This window comes from Dromiciops gliroides, chromosome 3 (genome assembly GCF_019393635.1).
Source record: "Dromiciops gliroides isolate mDroGli1 chromosome 3, mDroGli1.pri, whole genome shotgun sequence".
Taxonomy (NCBI): domain Eukaryota; kingdom Metazoa; phylum Chordata; class Mammalia; order Microbiotheria; family Microbiotheriidae; genus Dromiciops; species Dromiciops gliroides.
Genome location: NC_057863.1, coordinates 630298262 through 630317354, shown reverse-complemented (window position 1 = coordinate 630317354; position 19093 = coordinate 630298262). Strand labels below are relative to the sequence as shown.

The following is a 19093-nucleotide window of genomic DNA, read 5'->3' as shown; positions in this document are numbered from 1 at the left end:
ATTGGGCCTCCAGCCCTCTTTGGAGGATCCATGGGAGAATATGGCCAAGAATCACAGGAGATGAGAAAGTGTGGCTAGGTTATGGTGTGAACTGATAGAGAGACACAAAGAGGATACAAATCATAATATCATCTTCTTAATAGTAGTGATAATAACTGACCTTTCTATATAGCCCTTTAAAATTCAAAGAGCCCATTGAAGCATTTTTAATAAGTACTACCCACCTTGGGTGAGTTTGTTTATAATAAAGTGCTTATGGTAGACCTGACATCCTGTATCTTTCTTGCTTTGAAATGTTGGCAGATGCATTTGCCAAACTGAGGATCCAACTCAAGTCAGTTGAGCATTCCAGCTGAGCATTGAGGCAGTGGGGATCAATGGATAGATCACTGAACTCTGAGCCATAGGCAGGACCTGATTTCCAATCCACCCATTTATTGGCTTTGTGACCTTGGACAAGTCACTTCCATTTGGGCCTTACTTTCCTTCTCTGTGAAAAGAGGGGGTTGTACCAGATTATCTCTGCGATCCCTTCTAGCTCTAAATCAATGAACTATGACGAATGGTTTATGTTTGAGAGTGTCCTGGAACTTCAGAGCCACCAGGCCCAGCTTCGTCCCTCATGACCACCACTCTTCTCCTTTCAGATGGCAGAGCAGCTGATGACCTTGGCTTATGATAATGGAATCAACCTCTTTGATACGGCTGAAGTCTATGCTGCTGGAAAGTAAGTGTCCTTTTTAGATTTCTTCCCTTGTCACTAGATATTTTCTCTGCACAGCCCTTCCTTAGGAATCCATCAAGACCAGGGAACTCATGCTCTCTGTTGCTAATGTTCCTGTGATTAATCAACAGGGGACTGTTCGAGGGTATGCCGATAAATATTTAACAACCAGCTTTCAGGGGGGTGGGGTGAGGGGCTACATTGCACAATGTACACACAATGCATTTTTAAGTTTAACCTGCAATATTAACACTTTCGCCATCACTTTCTTAAATCCAGACAGTCAACCAAACAATAATTTAGCCCTCATATTATTTGTCAGTCTCCGAGATATAAATGCCCAGGCTGAGCATTGACTGAGGTATGAGCTGACTCCAGCTCACCCCTGGGATTGTGTAATGGGACGTGGTACCCACCATGGATCCAGGAATCATCATAAATAGGGTTCCCATCCATTTTCTTTTACTTTAAATTCCTCTGGGAGGCAGCTAGGTGGCACAGTGGATAGAGCACCAGCCCTGGATTCAGGAGTACCTGAGTTCAAAACCGGCCTCAGACACTTGATGCGTACTAGCTGTGTGACCCGGGGAAAGTCACTTAACCCTCATTGCCCCACAAAAAAAAAAATACCTACTTTAAATTCCTTTGTAGTGGAGGCCAAGGGGAGAAGCATGACTGGAAGAATAGGGGTAAAATCTTTGGAGGGAGGAATGGAAGCGATGCTTGTCCTTGGAGCTGACAGCACAGCACCTAGACAGAATGTGGGGATGGATAAGACATTTGGGAAACAGATCACAAGCCTGCCACAGAAGTGTGACACACTGTTGGTGGGACACTTCAACTGCCCTCTGCTAGAGCTTCTAACTTCCTGCCTTGCCTTAGTGACATTTTTGTTTTGTTTTGTTTTGTTCGTTTTGGGTTTTTTTTTGTTTTGTTTTGTTTTTTCTGATAAAAGTATTTTTTTCCAGTTACATGTAAAACTTAGTGATATTTTTCATCCTCCAAAAAAGGAGAGGACCCAACAAGGAGAAATTCTGTCATGGATCTTATTCTCATAAAGAGGGAAGTCCTGGGGGGATGTGACAACCGATACGAAGGCACATGGGAGGGAAGGAAATCTGGATGTTGTCTGATATGCGCCCTAGCTAGCTTTGGAAAAGGAGATTTCAGGGGCTTCAGAGGGTCTCGTGAACCAAAATGTTACAGGGAAAGTCAAATCAGGAAGGAGGGGGGATGCTCAAGAATGAAATTCTGAAGACAGAAGGGGAAAGAATTCTAATGAAGAGGAAAAAATTGTATGAAGAAACAGATTTAGATGCCCAGAGAACTCACTAACCAACTTAGGTTTCAAAAAGAAATGTACAGGGGGCGGCTAGGTGGTGCAGTGGAGAAATCACCGGCCCTGGATTCAGGAGGACCTGAGTTCAAATCCGGCCTCAGACACTTAACACTTACTAGCTGTGTGACCCTGGGCAAGTCACTTAACCCCCATTGCTCCGCAAAAAAAAAAAAAGAAAGAAATGTACAGAAGACAGGAACAATGCCAGGTGAGAGAGAGTGAATACAAACGTGGTATATTCATGCCACAGTGTTGGGATGCTAGATCTCAGAATGGACCAAGGCTGGCCAGGAAAGGTAAGGACAACAAAAAGTGGGTTTCTAGCTAAACTCGGGGAGAAAGTAGGATCAGAGAAAGGATGGGGTATCTTTTTGGAGTGGATGACCAAGTCAGGATCCAAAAGGATCTTGACTCACAAGACCCCCAGGCTAGATTTAATAAGGGGAAACCCAGAGGGAATAAATGTACACCCTTGCACTGAGGTACAAAAGAAAAAAAATCAGCTTCACAGGAACAAGATGTTAGAGGCCTGGTTGGAAGCAGTTGTTCATTAGATTGTGAGCTCCTGAGGCAGGAGGTATCATTTCCCTCCTTTAGTATCCCCAGTGCTTAGCACACTGCCTAGCACACAGTAGGTGCTTAATAAATGGTCACACTGCCCGGCACATAGTAGGTGCTTAGTAAATACTTATTGTTCAAGTTGTTCTGAAATGAATCCAGGACACCAAACTTGATTTGTTTGCTGTCACAGCAGTGGGTTGTGATAGCCAAAGAGGCAGATACCCTCTTGGGCTGCATTAGGAGATCCACAGCTTCCAGAAACAGGGAGACGAGAGGCCTGTTGGACTGTGCCCTTGTCAGACGTCATCTGGAGCATCTGGTTTGGTTCTGAGCACCTCTGTTCTTAGAAGATATTGGGTGTCCAGAGGAGGGCAGCCAGGAGGATGAAGGATCTCGGATCCATGTCAGATGGGGCTCAGCCAAAAGAACTGGGGGTATTTAACCTGGAGAAGAGAATGTTCAGGGACAGTCCCCCACCATGGTAGCTTCCTTCAAGTATTTGATTATTGGGGCTTTTCTGTTTGGCCCCAGAGGGTAGAATCAAGAGCAGTGGAAGAAGTTACAAAGAGACCAAGAAGTTGGATATCTGGAGAAACTTGCTGCAGTTAATGCTAGCCCAGAGTGCAATGAGCTGCCTTGAGGGTGGTAAGATCCCCCATAAGGCATGACCCAGTGGGAATTCCTTTATGTATTGGCTGTACTAGACAGTGTCTGAGCTTCCTTCCAACTCTCTGGGATTGCCAAGAGAATGCCGAGCTCAGAGAGAGAAAGAGCTGGGTTCAGATCCCACCTCTGATGCTTCCTAGCTGACCCTGGGTAGTAACAAGAATGATAAATATTGCTAACATTCATAGAGGTTTGTAAGGTGCTTTGTACACATTATGACCCCTGGAGCAGCCCCACAAAGGAAGGCCTACCACCATCCCCATCTTACAGAAGAAGAAACAAAGGCCCAAAGATGTCACCTGGCTTGCCAGCTAACAAATACTTGAGGCAGGGTCCTGAGTTTTCCTACCTCCAAACCCAACATTCTTCATCTTGCTTTGTTCCTTGAACGACTCTCTTAACTTGGGATCCGTGGAATTGTATTTTCTTAAACATATATATTTTTTAAATACTTTGTATTTCAATATAACTGTTTTCCTTTGCAATCCCATATATTTTATTTTATGCATTTAGAAACATGGTTCTTGGAAAGGGTCCATAGGCCTCAGTTGCTTTGTCTGTAAATTGGGGACAAGAACTCCTGTTTCACAGGGTTGTTGAGAGGCTCAAATTAAATAATACATGGAAAGTACTCTGAAATCTCTAGAAATCAACTGATTAATTTATTGATTTAATTAATCTATTAAGCACCTCTTATGTGTAAGGGCAGCTAGATGGCACAATGGATAGAGGGGGGTCCTGGAGTCAGGAAGACTCCGCCTCCTGAATTCAAATCCAGCCTCAGACACTTACTAGCTGTGTGACCTTGGGCAAGTCACTTCATGCTATTTGCCTCGGTTTCCTCATCTGTAAAATGAGCTGGAAAAGGAAATGGCAAACCAGTATCTTTGCCAAGAAGACCCCAAATGGGGTCACCGAGAGTGGGACATGGCCAAAAATGACTGAACAACAACAACAATTTGCTCTCTTTGGCTCTGGAAAGTTATTGCTCCCACTGAGGGGGGCCCGTCTCATGGGGGGAGAGGGGTGGGAAACAGGGTTCTTTCTCATAGGCTTAATGAACTGCTAATCAAGTCAGAACATCTGAGAGCCTCTGGTGCCCTCGGTGATCCACCAGGCAAGGCATTCGGTGGAGCCGTCTTGCTCAGCTCTCTGACATGCAGACGGCCTGTGCCCAGTCCAATTCTCATTTCTTAGTGCTGCAATTAGGGCTGCGGAGAATTTCTCAGAGATGTGGAAGAGAGGACCTTTTACCCCAGAGTACCGTTTTAAGCACTTAGTATCACTGCAACGATCTTTCTTCCTCAATTATGGAGAAGCCCAGCCCCCTCCAGCCAGGGCTATTGGCTTCAAATCCAGAGAGTGGATGTAGTCCAATCATTCCACTCTCCTGCACCCAGTCTCCAAAAGCTCTCTTTTGTCTGCTAAATCATTCATGTGAACCCTTTGCCAGTTCTCCACCCTGACCAGGATTACGTGAGATGGGATGGTATAAGGAATACAGGATCTCGTCTCAGAAAGAAAAGTGGGGTTCAAAATGTGGCTCGGCCACTTGCTACCTGTGTGACCCCCACATACATTACTTAACTTTCCTACACCTCCCTTTCCTCATTTTTGAAACAAAGGGGATTTCTGTGTGTTTTCTACCCATCGCTGTCATTATCTACAAGCATTGATTAAGAACCTACTATGAGGGGCAGCTAGATGGCTCAGTGGATAGAGCACCGGCCCTGGAGTCAGGAGTACCTGAGTTCAAATCCGGCCTCAGACACTTAATACTTAACTAGCTGTGTGACCCTGGGCAAGTCACTTAACCCCAATTGCCTCACTAAAAAAAAAAAAAAAAAAAAGAACCTACTATGGGGGGAGCGGCAGCTAGGTGGCGCAGTGGATAAAGCACCGGCCCTGGATTCAGGAAGACCTGAGTTCAAATCCGGGCCTCAGACACTTGCCACTTATTAGCTGTCACTTCACCCCCATTGCCCCACAAAAAAAAGAACCTACTATGTACCAGGCACCTAGGTAGTGCGATGGGTAGAGCACTGGGCCTAGAGTCAGGAAGATCTGAATTCAAATACATCCTCAGACAATTACTGACTCTGTGACACTGGGCAAGTCACTTAATCCATATTTGCCTCAGTTCCTTGTCTGCAAAGTGGGGACACACTGGAGAAGGAATGGCTGACCCACCCCAGTATCTTTGCCAAGAAACCTCCCCAGAGAGTTTGTGGGGTCATGAAGAGTCGGACATGACCAAAACAACAACAAATGTGCCAAGCACAGTGCTAAATACTGGAGAAAGAAAGAAAAGCAAAACAAGGTCCCTGCTCTGAAGGCGCTCATGAAGGTGAAAGCATGCACTTAACTGTACATAAGAGACATAGGCAGTGTAACTGGGAAGCTATCTCAAAGGGAAGGTAGTAGCCTGCAGAAGGCAGGTTGCGAGCTAAGGCTTAGAGAAATCCAGTGAAACTGGGAGGCAGAGATGAGAAAGAGCATTGGGGGACAGCCAGTGAAGGGAAAGGCATGGGATTGAGAGGTGGAGGGCCTTATTATCAAGAGCCACAAGAAGACCAGCACACATGGAGAGGAGTGCAGGAGGGAAAGAAAGGAGGGCACCAATATTGGTTAGCGTGGAAAGTCCTTCCCTCTTTATACAGGTCCCACTTAGAGTCTTAGAGGATTTCCTGGGGTACCAAGAGCTTGAGTGATTTGACAACAGCCAAAGACCTGGACTTGAACCCAGATCATATTGACCCCAAATGGAACCCTTTATCCACTGCACCACCTTGCCTTTCCATATAGTCCCTTCCAGAGCCAAATCTTGTAAACTATCTACATAGCTGTTGTCATTCTAACCCACAGTGGGTGGGAAACCACAGTATTTTATATTAGAGTCCTACAGGGCGATTTACACCTCTTTTTATTTTCTTTTTAATTTTCACACAGCACTATAATGCTGCCTATGTAGTAGGACCTTATTACTAGAAGTCAGGAAACCCAGCAATGTCGTTGGTCTTCCAGCAACTTTAGGCAAGATGGCGGTCTTTGTGCAGAGCTGCTTCCATCAGTGGGCAAGAAAAGAAAGCCGCACATTGCCTGAAGTCCCAGATTTCCCTCTAACCAAGCTTATCAGCCAAGCTTATCACATAGAAGTGATCAGCCTTCCCTCCACCCCCAGCCCCAAGTAATGAGCTCATCTGGGGTTGTGTTGTTCTGGGGATATGTGTTGATTAGTTGTGTCTGACTCTTCATGACCCCATTTGGGGTTTTCCTTGACAAAGATACCAGAATGGTTTACCATTTCTTTCTCCAGCTCCTTTTACAGATGAAGAAATGTATACAAACAGGATTCAGTGATTTGTCTAGGGTCATAGAGCTAGTAAGTGTCTAAGGCTGGATTTGAACTCAGGTTTTCTTTACTCTAGGGCTGGTGCTCTATCCACTGTGCCCCCCAGCTGCCCCAAAATCTAGGGCTAAAGAACCTTAAAACAAAAGCATAATGCAAAAATAGAGTCTTTCTTTGCGTGTCGCCTTCAGATGACCACTCAAACCCACAGCCAATTCTTCCTAACTCAGCTACCCCTTTACTTCTCTCCATATTGGGTACAATTTTGTCAGTAAGTCAGTATCTTTCCATTTTCTCGACTAATCAGAGTATAACACTCTCCATTCCATGGGCCTATGACAATTACCATGTCTTTCATTTTTTTCTTTTGTGGTAAAAAGTTTTAACAGTCGGTTAGATAATGGAGAGATGCCAGGTTTTTTTTAGGACCACCCTTTTGGGGAGGAGACCAACAGCATGAGCTATGCACACCAGTCCGCCTGCGACGCATGCCAGATTGCCTGCTGAGCACTCGACTTCCGGGGTGCGAGCTTAAAAGGCAAGGAGAGAACGGAAGTGGGGCCTTTTTTCCTGCTCCGCTGGTCTCCTGGCTGTGCTGCACAGACAGACGCGGACTGGAGTTTGACTCGGCCCGGCTCTCGGTTAACAGCACGTGCTTGACTCGGTCTCTCTCCCCAAAGGTGGCCTTGGGTTTTGGTGAGTTTTATACGGAATATAGACTAAGCCTAGACTTAAGACGATTTGTATTGTGTTTCTACTTTCCTATCCTTCTAATCAACATCACCTTGTGACTACCATACAATAAAAGCTCTAACTAGAAAACCAGAAGCTTCTTCCATTTACTAGTCTGGGAGATAAATTAAGGGAAAGGTTGAGTAGGGGAGATTTATGATCTAATATCCAATTTTAATCTCTCACTTTATTTCCCTCAGTTGGTCCCTTGTAACTGGTTCCTTCAGGGTCAACCCTCCATCCACCATACTGCCTCTCAACATAGAACAGTCTATCACCAATCTAAATCTTATTTTCCATCCCTCCCCTCTACAATCCAACTACCATCACCTGTTTGCCATCCCTTTGACATCACTCCATTTTTCCAAGTGTTTAATATCATATAGAGAGAGCTAGAAGAGACCTTAGAGAGCTTCTAGTCCACCCTTCTCATCTTATAGATGGAGAAACCAAGCCTCATAGAGTCTAAGTGAATTACCCAGACATCAAACAGCTAGGAGGGAATCCACTGGGAACAGTCATACCACCCCATGCTCAGAGCCATGTTTGCTCCTTGGCTTGATTTGTTAGTTAACCAGCCCTGATCCTAGTATTGTACTAAGTTCCAGGAATTCAAAGACAGGCAAAAACATTGCCTACCCTAAAGGAGTTCACATTCTAAATGGGGAAGACAAACATGAAAAGCACACACAAGATACATAGAGAATAGGCAGAAAATAATCTGAGAAGGGAAGAAGGTCCTAGCAGCTGAAGATCCCAGAAAAGGCCTCCTGAAAAAGATCCTCTTTGATCTTTGTCTTGAAGGAGGACAGGAAAGCCAGTGTGCAGACGTGAGGAGGGGAGAGTGTTCTAGACAAGTGGGCAGCCATCAAAAAGGCACAGAGTTGGAAGATGAAAGATTATGTCAAAGGGATGGCAAGTAGACTATGTTAAATGGTTCATGGGTATGTAGGAAGTGAAGAGTCATGTCTAAGAACCACAGAGAGGTAGGAAAGAACCAAGTGGTAAAAAATTATAAATGCCAAACAAAGGATTTTAGATTTTATCCTTGGGAAAATAGCGAGCCACTGGAGTTTATGGAGCAGGAGTCAGGCCTGTGGTTTAGGAAAATCACTTTCACAACTGGTTAGAGGGTAGAGTGGAGAGGAAAGAGATTTAAGGAAGAGAGACTAATTAGGAAGCTATTGAAATAGTCCAGAGAAGAGGAGAGAGGGGCCTCAAATGAAATGGGAGCTGCATAAGTAGAGAGAGGGGTGTATAGGAGAGATGCTGGGAAAATAAAAGTGACAATATTGGGCATCAGATTGGATTTGTGGGGTGTGCGTATATGAGGAGTTGTGAGCCTGAGTAACTGGAAAGATGGGGGTATCCATAGGAATAATGAAGTTGGGAAGAAAGGAAGGTTGGGGGAGATAAGATAATGAGTTGTTTAAACAACATACCAAGTTTGAGAGTCATCAGTTCAAGAAATGCTCAAAAAAGCAGTGGGTGATGTGGGCCGGGAGCTTAGAGGAGAGATGATGGCTGAATTTGGGAATCATGATCACGGAACCCATGAGAATTGATGAGATTGGAGATAGTAACCTGGGGTCTGTGGATCTGGCTTTTTAAGAATATTTTTCTTTGGCCATTGTCAAATCACTTAAGCTATTAGTAGCCCAGGAAATCCTCTAAGACTGTATTTCAGTGGACTTGATTTCCCTTGTAATTCTTTAGAGTTTATCTTATGGATTTTAAAAAGACGTGATTCTGAGAAGTGGTCAATACACTTAATCAGATTGCCAAGTAGATCCATGACACATACACACAGAGTGAAGATGGTTTGTGTAGAGGGGAAAGAAGAAGGCCCCGGGGGAGGAGATACCCACAGTTAGTGGGCATATGAAGACCCAGCAAAGAAAAGGTAAGAAGAGGAAACGTCAGAGAGGCAAGAGAAAAAGCAGCAGGAAAATCTAGAAAGGAGAGAGTACCAAGCACATAAAGGTGATCCAGTGTCAAGGGCTGCAGAAGGGTCAGGAAGGATGAAGACCCAGAATATAGGCTACTAGATCTGGCAATTAAGAGATCATTAGTAACTTCCAAGAGAGCAGTTTCAGTTGAATAATGAGGTCAGAATCCAGATTGCAGAGAATTTTAGAAGACAGTGAGAGGAGAGAAAGGGAAGGCACTGAGTATAGCTAGCTTTCTCAAGGAAATATCAAATGATAGAAAATGAGATGGTCAGATCAAATGAGGATTTTTTTTTTTTAGTGAGGCAATTTAGTGAGGGTTAAGTGACTTGCCCAGGGTCACACAGCTAGTAAGTGTGTGTTAAGTGTCTGAGGCCGGATTTGAACTCAGGTACTCCTGACTCCAGGGCCGGTGCTCTATCCACTGTGCCACCTAGCTGCCCCTAAATTTTTTTTTGTTTTTTTGGATTTTTTTTAAAGAGAGAGGAGACTTAGAAAAAAAGAGAGAGAGGGGACTCCATCCTGTTTGTGGGCAGCAGGGAAAGGAGACAGCAGATAGATTAGAGAGAAAGGGGGAGGGGCAGCTAGGTGGCGCAGTGGATAAAGCACCGGCCCTGGATTCAGGAGGACCTGAGTTTAAATCCAGCCTCAGACACTTGACACTTACTAGCTGTGTGACCCTGGGCAAGTCACTTAACCCTCATTGCCCTGAAAAAAAAGAGAAAGGGGGGATTACGGTGGTGGTGATATGTTGGAGAAGAAGGGGGGTCTGGGGTCGAGGTCCTTAGCAAGGAGAAGGACCACCTCTTCCTCTGAGACAAGAGTAAAGGAGGAGATTATAGGGGATGATGTCTGAATGAAGTTAGGTGAGCAAGAGGGGAGAAGGGGGAGCTCTTGTTGAATGGCCTCACTGTTTTTAGGGAAGTATGAGTCAGGATGGAGAGGAGGGAACAAGGGTACCTTTGGAGTCTGGAGGAGAAACGAGAAGGTTTGGAACAGCCGCTGTGCAGAGTGGGATTGATTAGGATGGGGTGGGAGTGCCTTGCTGAAGTGAGGACCCTTTTGAGGTTAGATGACAAAAGTTTCTAGTGGACCCAGTTTGATTTGTGATTTGTGGGGTTTTGTGGTTTCCTAGAGCTCTGTTCAGCAGAACGTGAGTAGGAATGAAGCAGGCAGAGATGTTAGAAATAATCCAGGGTTGGGGTCTGGCGAGGAACGATTGGTGATAAGACAAGGAGACAGAAGGGGATAATGTAGAGTTGGGTGAGTTTCTACAAGGGGACAGGATAGGAAAGGGAGGAGGGTATGGCTTGGGCAGACATGATGACCTGGCAAAGACCTGAGAGGTAGAGGAACCGGACGAAGAACGGGGTAAAAAGGCTTAAGATAAAGGGAAATGTGGGATGTTAAGGAACCATGAACCCAAGAACCTTGAAAATGTCAGTGCTCCCCCCAAAGCACCAGAGCTGCTTGCAGGCCAGTCCCTGCAGCCAGTGTTGAGGGGAGAAATCATTGTGGAGATGGGGCCCCCCTTACTTATCACCACCAGCAACAAATGCTGAGCCAGCTGTGTTCAACCCTTCATGATCCCATCTAGGGTTTTCTTGGCAAAGAAACTGGACCGGTTTGCCATTTCCTTCAGCTCATTTTACAGATAAGGAAACTGAGGCAGACAGGGTGAAGTGGCTTGCCCAGGGTCACACAGATAGTATGTATCTGCAGCTGGATTTGAACTCAGGTCTTCTTCACTCCAGGCCCAGCATTCTATCATGCCACTTAGCCCAACCGTCACCAACAATCAGATAGTCACAAGAGCTCTGGGAGGGGCAGCACCCTTCAGACCGGCTTCTATACCAGCCCTCACATCCATCATCTAGAGAAGCAGCTCTTATGGAGAAGGAGCCCTGATCTCCACCAACTGCCAACCAGCTGCCACCCACAGGTGTACCCTGAGGGAGTGCCAGATAAGCCAGACCACCACCACCTGGACCCCCATCTCTCTCAGACCCTGATGGACACAGCCCAGGAGAGCCTTTGAAAAGCAATGCTTCGGGGGCAGCTAGATGGCGCAGTGGTTAAAGCGCTGGCCCTGGATTCAGGAGTACCTGAATTCAAATCCAGCCTCAGATACTTGACACTTACTAGCTGTGTGACCCTGGGCAAGTCACTTAACCCCCATTGCCCCGCCAAAAAAAAAGAAAAGAAAAGCAATGCTTCCATCTCACTGCCTCAGTTCACCATCATCCCGGTGAACAACCCCTTTGGTGAACAACCCCCTGGCAGGGCCACGGCCACATCTACTGAAGACCCAGAAAGAAGGTTCTTGTCTCCAAAGTCCTTGGCACTGAGAGATGGTTCAAAATCAGAAACTGATAGGATTGTATTAGTGGGAAAAGCATTAAAGAAGCAGCATGACTATGATTTGCCACTGCCCGCCCCCCTCAGCTTTCTCATCTGTAAAATGAAGGGGTTGGATTTTGACTTCTAAGGCAACCTCCAGCCCTAGAGCTGTGGTCTTACGTCCCCCAACTCAAAGCTAACCTGTCCCCTCAGTCATGAGGGGACCATTGGAGAAGGTGGGGCCCCCAGGCTCCTTGCCTCCCCTCAGAAACAAACATGGAATGGCTTTGGTCGTGAATAATGAAGAGAACCAACTGCAGAGGAGCTGATGGCCCATGGAACCCCAGTCCCATGCCCAAGCCCAGGGCAGTGGGGACTTTCTCTGGCTGAGACAGCCTGTCTGCAGCCTTTCCACAGATGCTCATTTGGGAAGCTTTCCAAAGAGCTTCGACGTTTCCACACCTGTCCCAACTCATTGAACAATTTACGGGCATGAACAAGATGGCTGGCCGATGCTTCCTGAAAGAATATGCCCTTAGGTCCTGTATCGTCTCTTGGTCCTCCATGTATTTAATCTTTCTCTGTAAGCCCACCTGACACAGCAGGGAGGGACCAGATCAGAGTTCTTTTTTTTCCCAGATTCAACAGTTCTGTGTGGTTTTTTTTCTGGATTTGGAGAGCATTTTCCATCATAAATCCTTTGGAACTCTCTTGGACCATTGTATTGCTGAGAAGAATCAAGTCGATCACAGTTGATCAACACACAATGTTGTTGATATTGTGTACAATGTTTTCCTGGTAATAGATCAGAGTTCTTAATCTATGGTCTGTAAACCTGGCTTTTTTTCATCTTAAAAGTATATCAGGGGGCAGCTAGGTGGCGCAGTGGATAGAGCACCGGCCCTGGAGTCAGGAGTACCTGAGTTCAAATCCAGCCTCAGACAATACTTACTAGCTGTGTGACCCTGGGCAAGTCACTTAACCCCAATTGCCTCACTAAAAAAAAAAAAAAAAAAAAAAAAAGTATATCGGAGGGCAGCTAGGTGGCGCAGTGAGTGGATAGAGCACCAGCCCTGGATTCAGGAGGACCTGAGTTCAAATTCGGCCTCAGACACTTGACACTTACTAGCTGTGTGACCCTGGGCAAGTCACTTAACCCCAATTGCCTCACCAAAAAAAAGAAAAAGTATATCGGGGCAGCCAGGTGGTGCAGTGGATAGAGCACTGGCCCTGGATTCAGGAGGACCTGAGTTCAGAACTAGCTGTGTGACCCTGGGCAAGTTACTTAACTCCAAATGCCTCACCAAAAACAAGAAGAACAAAAAAGTATATTATTATTTTCCAGTTACATGTAAAGATAGTTTTCAACATTTGTTTTTTTTTCTTTTTTCTTTCAATAAACATTTATTTTATTTTCCATTTACACGTAAGGGTAGTTTTCAACATTCATTTTCATAAGATTTAGAGTTCTAAATTTTTCTCCCTCCCTCCCTTTCCTCCCCCCTCCACAAGATCACAATCAGGTTATATATGTACAATCCACAAGTATCCTTTTTATCAGTTCTTTCTATAGGGGTGCATAGTAAGCTCATTAGTTCCTTGGGATTGTCTTGGATCATTGCACTGCTGAGAGTAGTTATGTCATTCACAATTACTCATTGACCAATACTGCTGTCAGTACGCACAATGTCCTCTCAGCTCTGCTCACTTCACTATACATCGATGTTTATTAGTCTTTCAAGGTTTTTCGGGGATCATCCTGTTTGTCATTTCCTGTAGCACAAGTCCATTCCACTACAATCATATAACAAAGCTTTTTCCATCGTTCCTCAATTGATGGACTTTCCCTTGATTCTCAATTCTTAGCCTCCACCAAGAGTTGCTATAAATAGTTTTTGTACAATTTTCCCCCTTTTCTCTTTTTCATGATTACTATTGTTAACTGTTACCCTTCCATCCTATTCCCTTCCCCATGATATTTATTCTATTATCCATCTTCTTTCATCCTATCACTCTTCAAAATGGATTTGCTTCTGTCTGTCCCCTCCCCCACTCTGCCCTTCCTTCTTTTGCCCCTCTCTCTTTATCCCCTTCCCCTCCTATTTTCCTGCAGGGTTAGAGAGATGATTCCACCCAATTGAGTGTGTACATTATTCCCTCCTTGAGCCAATGCTGATGAGATTGAGGTCTTTGAGCCAATTCTGATGAGTGTTAGGCTCATTTACTGCCCAGATTAAATAGATTACTCCACCCAGTTGGGTGTGTCTATTAGTCCCTCCTTGAGGCAGCTCTGATGAGTTTAAGATCTTTGAGCCTTTTCTGATGAGTGTAACATTCATTTACTGCCCTGCTCCTCTCCCATCTCTTCCCCCACTCCATAAGCCTTTTCCTGTTACTTTCATGTAGGATTTTGCTTTTGCCCTTCCCCCTTCCCCAATGAATTCCCTTCACCCCTCAATTTAACCCTAAAGATGTTATCATCTAGCTAAGTGACACAGTGAACAAAGCATCACCCCTGGACCTGGGGGATCCCAGTCCAAACCCGGCCTCAGACACAAGACAGTCGCCCACTGTACAACCCCAGGTATGTCCCCCAGCTCCAAATTTTTTATGGTTCTCTAGGGTCTTATATTTGAAATTCAAATTTGCCATTCAGTTCAGGTCTTTTCATCACAAATATCTGAAAGTCTTCTTTTCCATTAAAGTCCCATTTTTTCCTCTGAAAGATAACGATGAGTTTTGCTGGGTAGGTGATTCTTGGTTGTAATCCCATTTCCTTTGCCCTCTGGAATATCATATTCCATGCCCTCCAGTCCTTTAATGTAGAAGCTGCTAGATCTTGTGCTATCCTGACTGGGGCTCCACAGTACTTGAATTCTTTCTTTTTGGCAGCTTGCAATATTTTCTCCTTGACCTGAGAACTCTGGAATTTGGCTATAATATTCCTAGGAGTTTTCCTTTTGGGATCTCTTTCTGGAGGTGATCGGTGGATTCTTTCAATTTCTATTTTAGCTTCTTCTTCTAGCATTTCAGGGCAATTTTCCCTGAGAATATCTCAGAAGATGGTGTCTAAGCTCTTTCCTTGATCATGGTTTTCAGGTAGACCAATAATTTTCAAATGATCTCTCCTGGACCTATTTTCCAGGTCAGCAGTTTTTCCCAGAAGATATTTCACATTGTCCTCTATTTTTTTATTCATTTGGATTTGCTTTATTGTGTCTTGGTTTCTCATAAAGTCACTGGCTTCCATTTGTTCAATCCTAATTCTTAGGCAATTATTTTCATCAAAGAGCTTTTGTACCTCCTTTTCCATTTGACTTTTCAAGCTGTTGACTTTTTTCTCATGTCTTTCCTGCATCACCCTCATTTCTCTTTCCATTTTTTCCTCTACCTCTCTAATTTTATCTTCAAAGTCCTTTTTGAGCACCTCTATGGCCTGAGACCAATTCATATTTTTCTTGGAAGCTTTAGATATAGGGGTCCTGATGTTGACATCTTCCTCTGAGGGTACCCCTTGGTCTTCCTTGTTACTGAAGAAACTTTCTGTGGTCCTCACCTTTCTCTGTTGGCTCATCTTGTCTTTCTTTTACTAGACTTTTAGCTCCTTAAAGTGGGGCACTGTTTCCAGGCTGCAGTATCCCAAGCTTAAGAAATCCCAGGTGGTATGATTTAAGGAGAATCAGGTTCTTCACTCGCCTGGTCTGTTTCCTGGTCCTAGATGACCCCAGACCAACTTGCAAATCAACCAGCTTTGTGTGTTGTGATTATTAGCTCTGATGAGCCTGTGCCCCTCCCCTAACTGGGCCATTTCTACTCGAGCCTACCACCTGGTTCTCAGTAGGGGTGTAAAATCCAAGTTCTGCCTTAGCACCAGCATAGACCCCTGTAGTCTCTCCCCTGCCCAGGGCTCAGCCCACTCACCAGACTGTGAGCTTAGTTCCAGACAATACTGGTTCTTCAGCTGATTCAGAGGCTCTGGGAGTCTCCTTCTGTGGTGAGGACTTCCTGAGACTGGATCTGTGTCAGGGTAACTGTGGGGTTGGGCCCGACTCCTGTATCAGCACAGCAGCTCCCTCCTTCTGACCTTCCAAGCCCTTCTTGGTTAGAAGATGATTTCAGCACATTCTTTTGTAAGTTTTGCTGCTCCGGGCATTTTCCTATGACCTTATTTGGATATTTTTTGGAGCGATCATGTCATGAGTTCGGGAGCTCACTGCCTTTCCTCTGCCATCTTGGCTCCACCCAGGAAGTCGAGGTTTGTTCTTGAAAGGTGTGGGGGGGGCTCAACATTTGTTTTTATAAAATTTTTAGTTCCAAATTTTTTTCCTTCCCTCCCGCCTCTCCAACACAGCAAGCAATCTGATATAGGTTATATATGTACGATCACATTAAACATATTTCTGCATTAGTCATGTTGTGAAAGAAGAATCAGAACAAAAGGGAAAAACCTCAAAAAAAAAAAACAAAAAAAAAAGTAGAAACAGTATGGTTCAATCTGCATTCAGAATCCACAGTTTCTTTTTCTGGATGTGGAAAGCATTTTCCATCATGAGTCCTTTGGAGTTGTCTTGGATCATTGTATTGCTGAAAAGAGCCAAGTCTATCACAGGTGATCATCACACAGTGTTGCTGTTACTTAAACCTGACTTTTTAATGTTCATATGACTGTATTTCTATATAATTGCTTTCCTTTGGAATACTGTGCATTTTATTTTATGCATTTAAAATGCAGTTCTGAGAAAGGGTGCATGGGCTTCACCAGAAGTCCAGGACACCAAGAAGAAAAAGGAGAAGGAGGAGGGGAGGGGGAGTGGGAGAAGGAGGAGAAGGAAGAAGAAGAGGAGGAGGAGGAGAAGAAAGGAAGAAAGAAAGAAAGAAGGCTAAACCCCCCTGGATTAAAAGAAGAGAACTAAAGGTCAGAAGCTGAGCTGGTTTCTATGGTTCTCACCAGCAGTTCACAAGATTGCAGGGTCCTGGCTGGAACTTAGAGGTAGAAGGGACCCTGGAGGCCAAGTCCCTCATTTTATAGATGAAAAATTGACTTGCCCGGTACTCCTCCAGATGCTGGGTATACAAGGGCAAAACTGAAACCAGTTCCTGCCTTCAGGGAGCTTCTGCTCAGAGCCCGGATGGGAGGATGATGGTAGGGAAGGAGGCTAAGGACTCATGGATGGGGCTCTGTGAGGAACCAATGAAATGTGACTTGGTGGGGGGTTGACTCCAGCAGGTTTGGGTATAGAACAAGAGGGGCTGAATGCAGACCCAGAGCTCTCTCTTGGTTTTCACCCCAGATCGTTTTGTTGACAGCAGAAACAACACCCCCCAAAAAAAAAATAAAGTCCCCAGAAGCTCCCGTGGGGCCTCTGTGGCACAGCGAGCTGGCAGCAAGCCTGCCAGCTGACCTGGTTCTGTCCAAGTTTGGTTGGGGACTCGCAGTGATACAGAGCAGAACAAATCACCCAGAACCCAGCATCTGCCTCCTTAGGATTTAAAAAAAGCAACACTCCTTTCTGCAGCCATCACACTCACAAGCCACACCCTGTATCACTAGTGACACCCATAGCTCTCAGCCCTCTGGGTTCAGCCCCTGCTTCTGACGGAGGTCATCATTGTCTCTAGAAATTAAGAGGATGGGGGGGGGGGCACTTCGCCACAGACAGACAAGGCCACTCCATGAATAATTTACCTTTTTTAAAAATGTAATTGCCTGCAAACAGTCGGCCAGTGGAAGCAGCCTAGTTGTTGTCGGTGTGTGTTTCTGGGCACTGTGAACCAAACAGCGTCCAGATACTGCCCTGGCCTCCACCTCCAAGCCGTGCCCTGGCCAGGGTTTTCTGAGCCTGGGGATAAATCTTGGCCAAAGTTTATTCCTCTCTTCCAATCCAAGTAGCTGCCTCGGGGCATCTAGTCCCTTGGGCATTTAATGTTCTGATGCCACATTTCTCCCTCTTCTCCCTCCTGGAGCAAGTGGAGGCCAGGGCCCCTCCCCATCATCCCTACCAGCCCTCAGATGGCATCAGCACTCCCAGAATGCAAAGTACTGGTGCATCTGGTTGTCATTACCGAGTTGGCTTCAATTTTCTATGATTTCCCCTAATGGTTTACTGAAATCCTCATTTCTCCATCTTGTTTTGCAGAGCTGAAGTCGTATTGGGAAATATCATTAAGAAGAAGGGATGGAGGTAATGAGCGTGCGTCTTCTGGGATCACTGTCCCCCTGCCCACATCCAGCAGAGAAGGCCCATTTGCAGACCCCTTTGTTCTAATGACCCAGGGGAGGAGGGGAGCTTTTTGGAGGACAAGACTTAGAGACAGGCTGGAAACCCAGCCTTGGGGTCCCTGGGACAAGCAGACCTCTGTTTTGCTTTGTGGCAGGAAGAATGAGAGTTAGATTTCTTTTCTCCCATTTCTAATTGCTAAGATGAGTGCCCCAGGGATACCCTGGCCAGCTCATTGTGCAGGCAAATTATCTTCAACTCCTAGAAACCCTGAGGGTGGTTGTTGTTTTTTTCCTAATGGGAGATGCTGATAGAGGCGACTTCTTCCTTCCTGGGGAGGGGGTGAGCCCCTCTACCCATAGTAAAATCCTCTTACAATGAACCAAGCAAATAATGACTCATCACCATGGTGACTGGTTTTTTCTTCCACTGGGGAGGGTGGTAGTCCCCAACCTGACTTCTTTTTTTTTTAAGTGAGGCAATTGGGGTTAAGTGACTTGCCCAGGGTCACACAGCTAGTAAGTGTGTGTTAAGTGTCTGAGGCCAGATTTGAACTCAGGTACTCCTGACTCCAGGGCCGGTGCTCTATCCACTGCGCCACCTAGCTGCCCCCCAACCTGACTTCTTAAGGACCACTGTCCAAGAGGAGGAGATAATTTATTATTAATAGTAATTCCTGGCATGTAAGGGGCTTTAAGATTTATAAAGTGCTTTTACAGATGTGATCCTATGTCATCCTCACCACAGCCCTGTGAGGTAAGTCACAGGGGTATTGTTATCCCCATTTTAAAGATGGGGAAACTGAGGCTTACCCCTGGTCACATAACAGGTAAGTGCAGAAACAGGGTTGGAATGGAGGTCTCTGCTGATTCCCAGTTCAACATTCCTTCACCCACAATACTCTGCCTCTTATTTAGCATTAGCATTTATATAAGGAAACTAAGAACTCCTAACAGGTCTCCTGAGCTAACTAGTCTGGAAATCTCACTAGGAATTTTACCACATCTTACCATCACAGAAGATCAATTCGATGGAATCCAACAAGCATTTATTGAGTGCCTACTGGTATACAGGCATTTATTGAGTGCCTGCTGGTTGTGCAAGCATTTATTGAGTACCTATTGGTTGTGCAAGTATTTATTGAGTACCTACTGTTTTGCAAGCATTTATAGAGTGCCTACTGGTTGTACAAGCATTTATTGAGTACCTGCTGGT

At 45.3% G+C, this 19093-nt stretch overlaps 1 protein-coding gene across 9 annotated transcripts in view; it reads left to right on the top strand.

Annotated features, from left to right (window-relative positions):
* KCNAB2 (potassium voltage-gated channel subfamily A regulatory beta subunit 2) overlaps window positions 1-19093 on the top strand; it is a 206960-nt gene that overhangs the window by 159035 nt on the left and 28832 nt on the right. For all 9 annotated transcript variants that reach the window (XM_043998130.1, XM_043998132.1, XM_043998129.1 and 6 more), the window contains 2 exons: window positions 648-727; window positions 17798-17842. In XM_043998130.1, the coding sequence (XP_043854065.1) occupies window positions 648-727; window positions 17798-17842 (125 nt within the window). The remainder of the gene's footprint in view (window positions 1-647; window positions 728-17797; window positions 17843-19093) is intronic.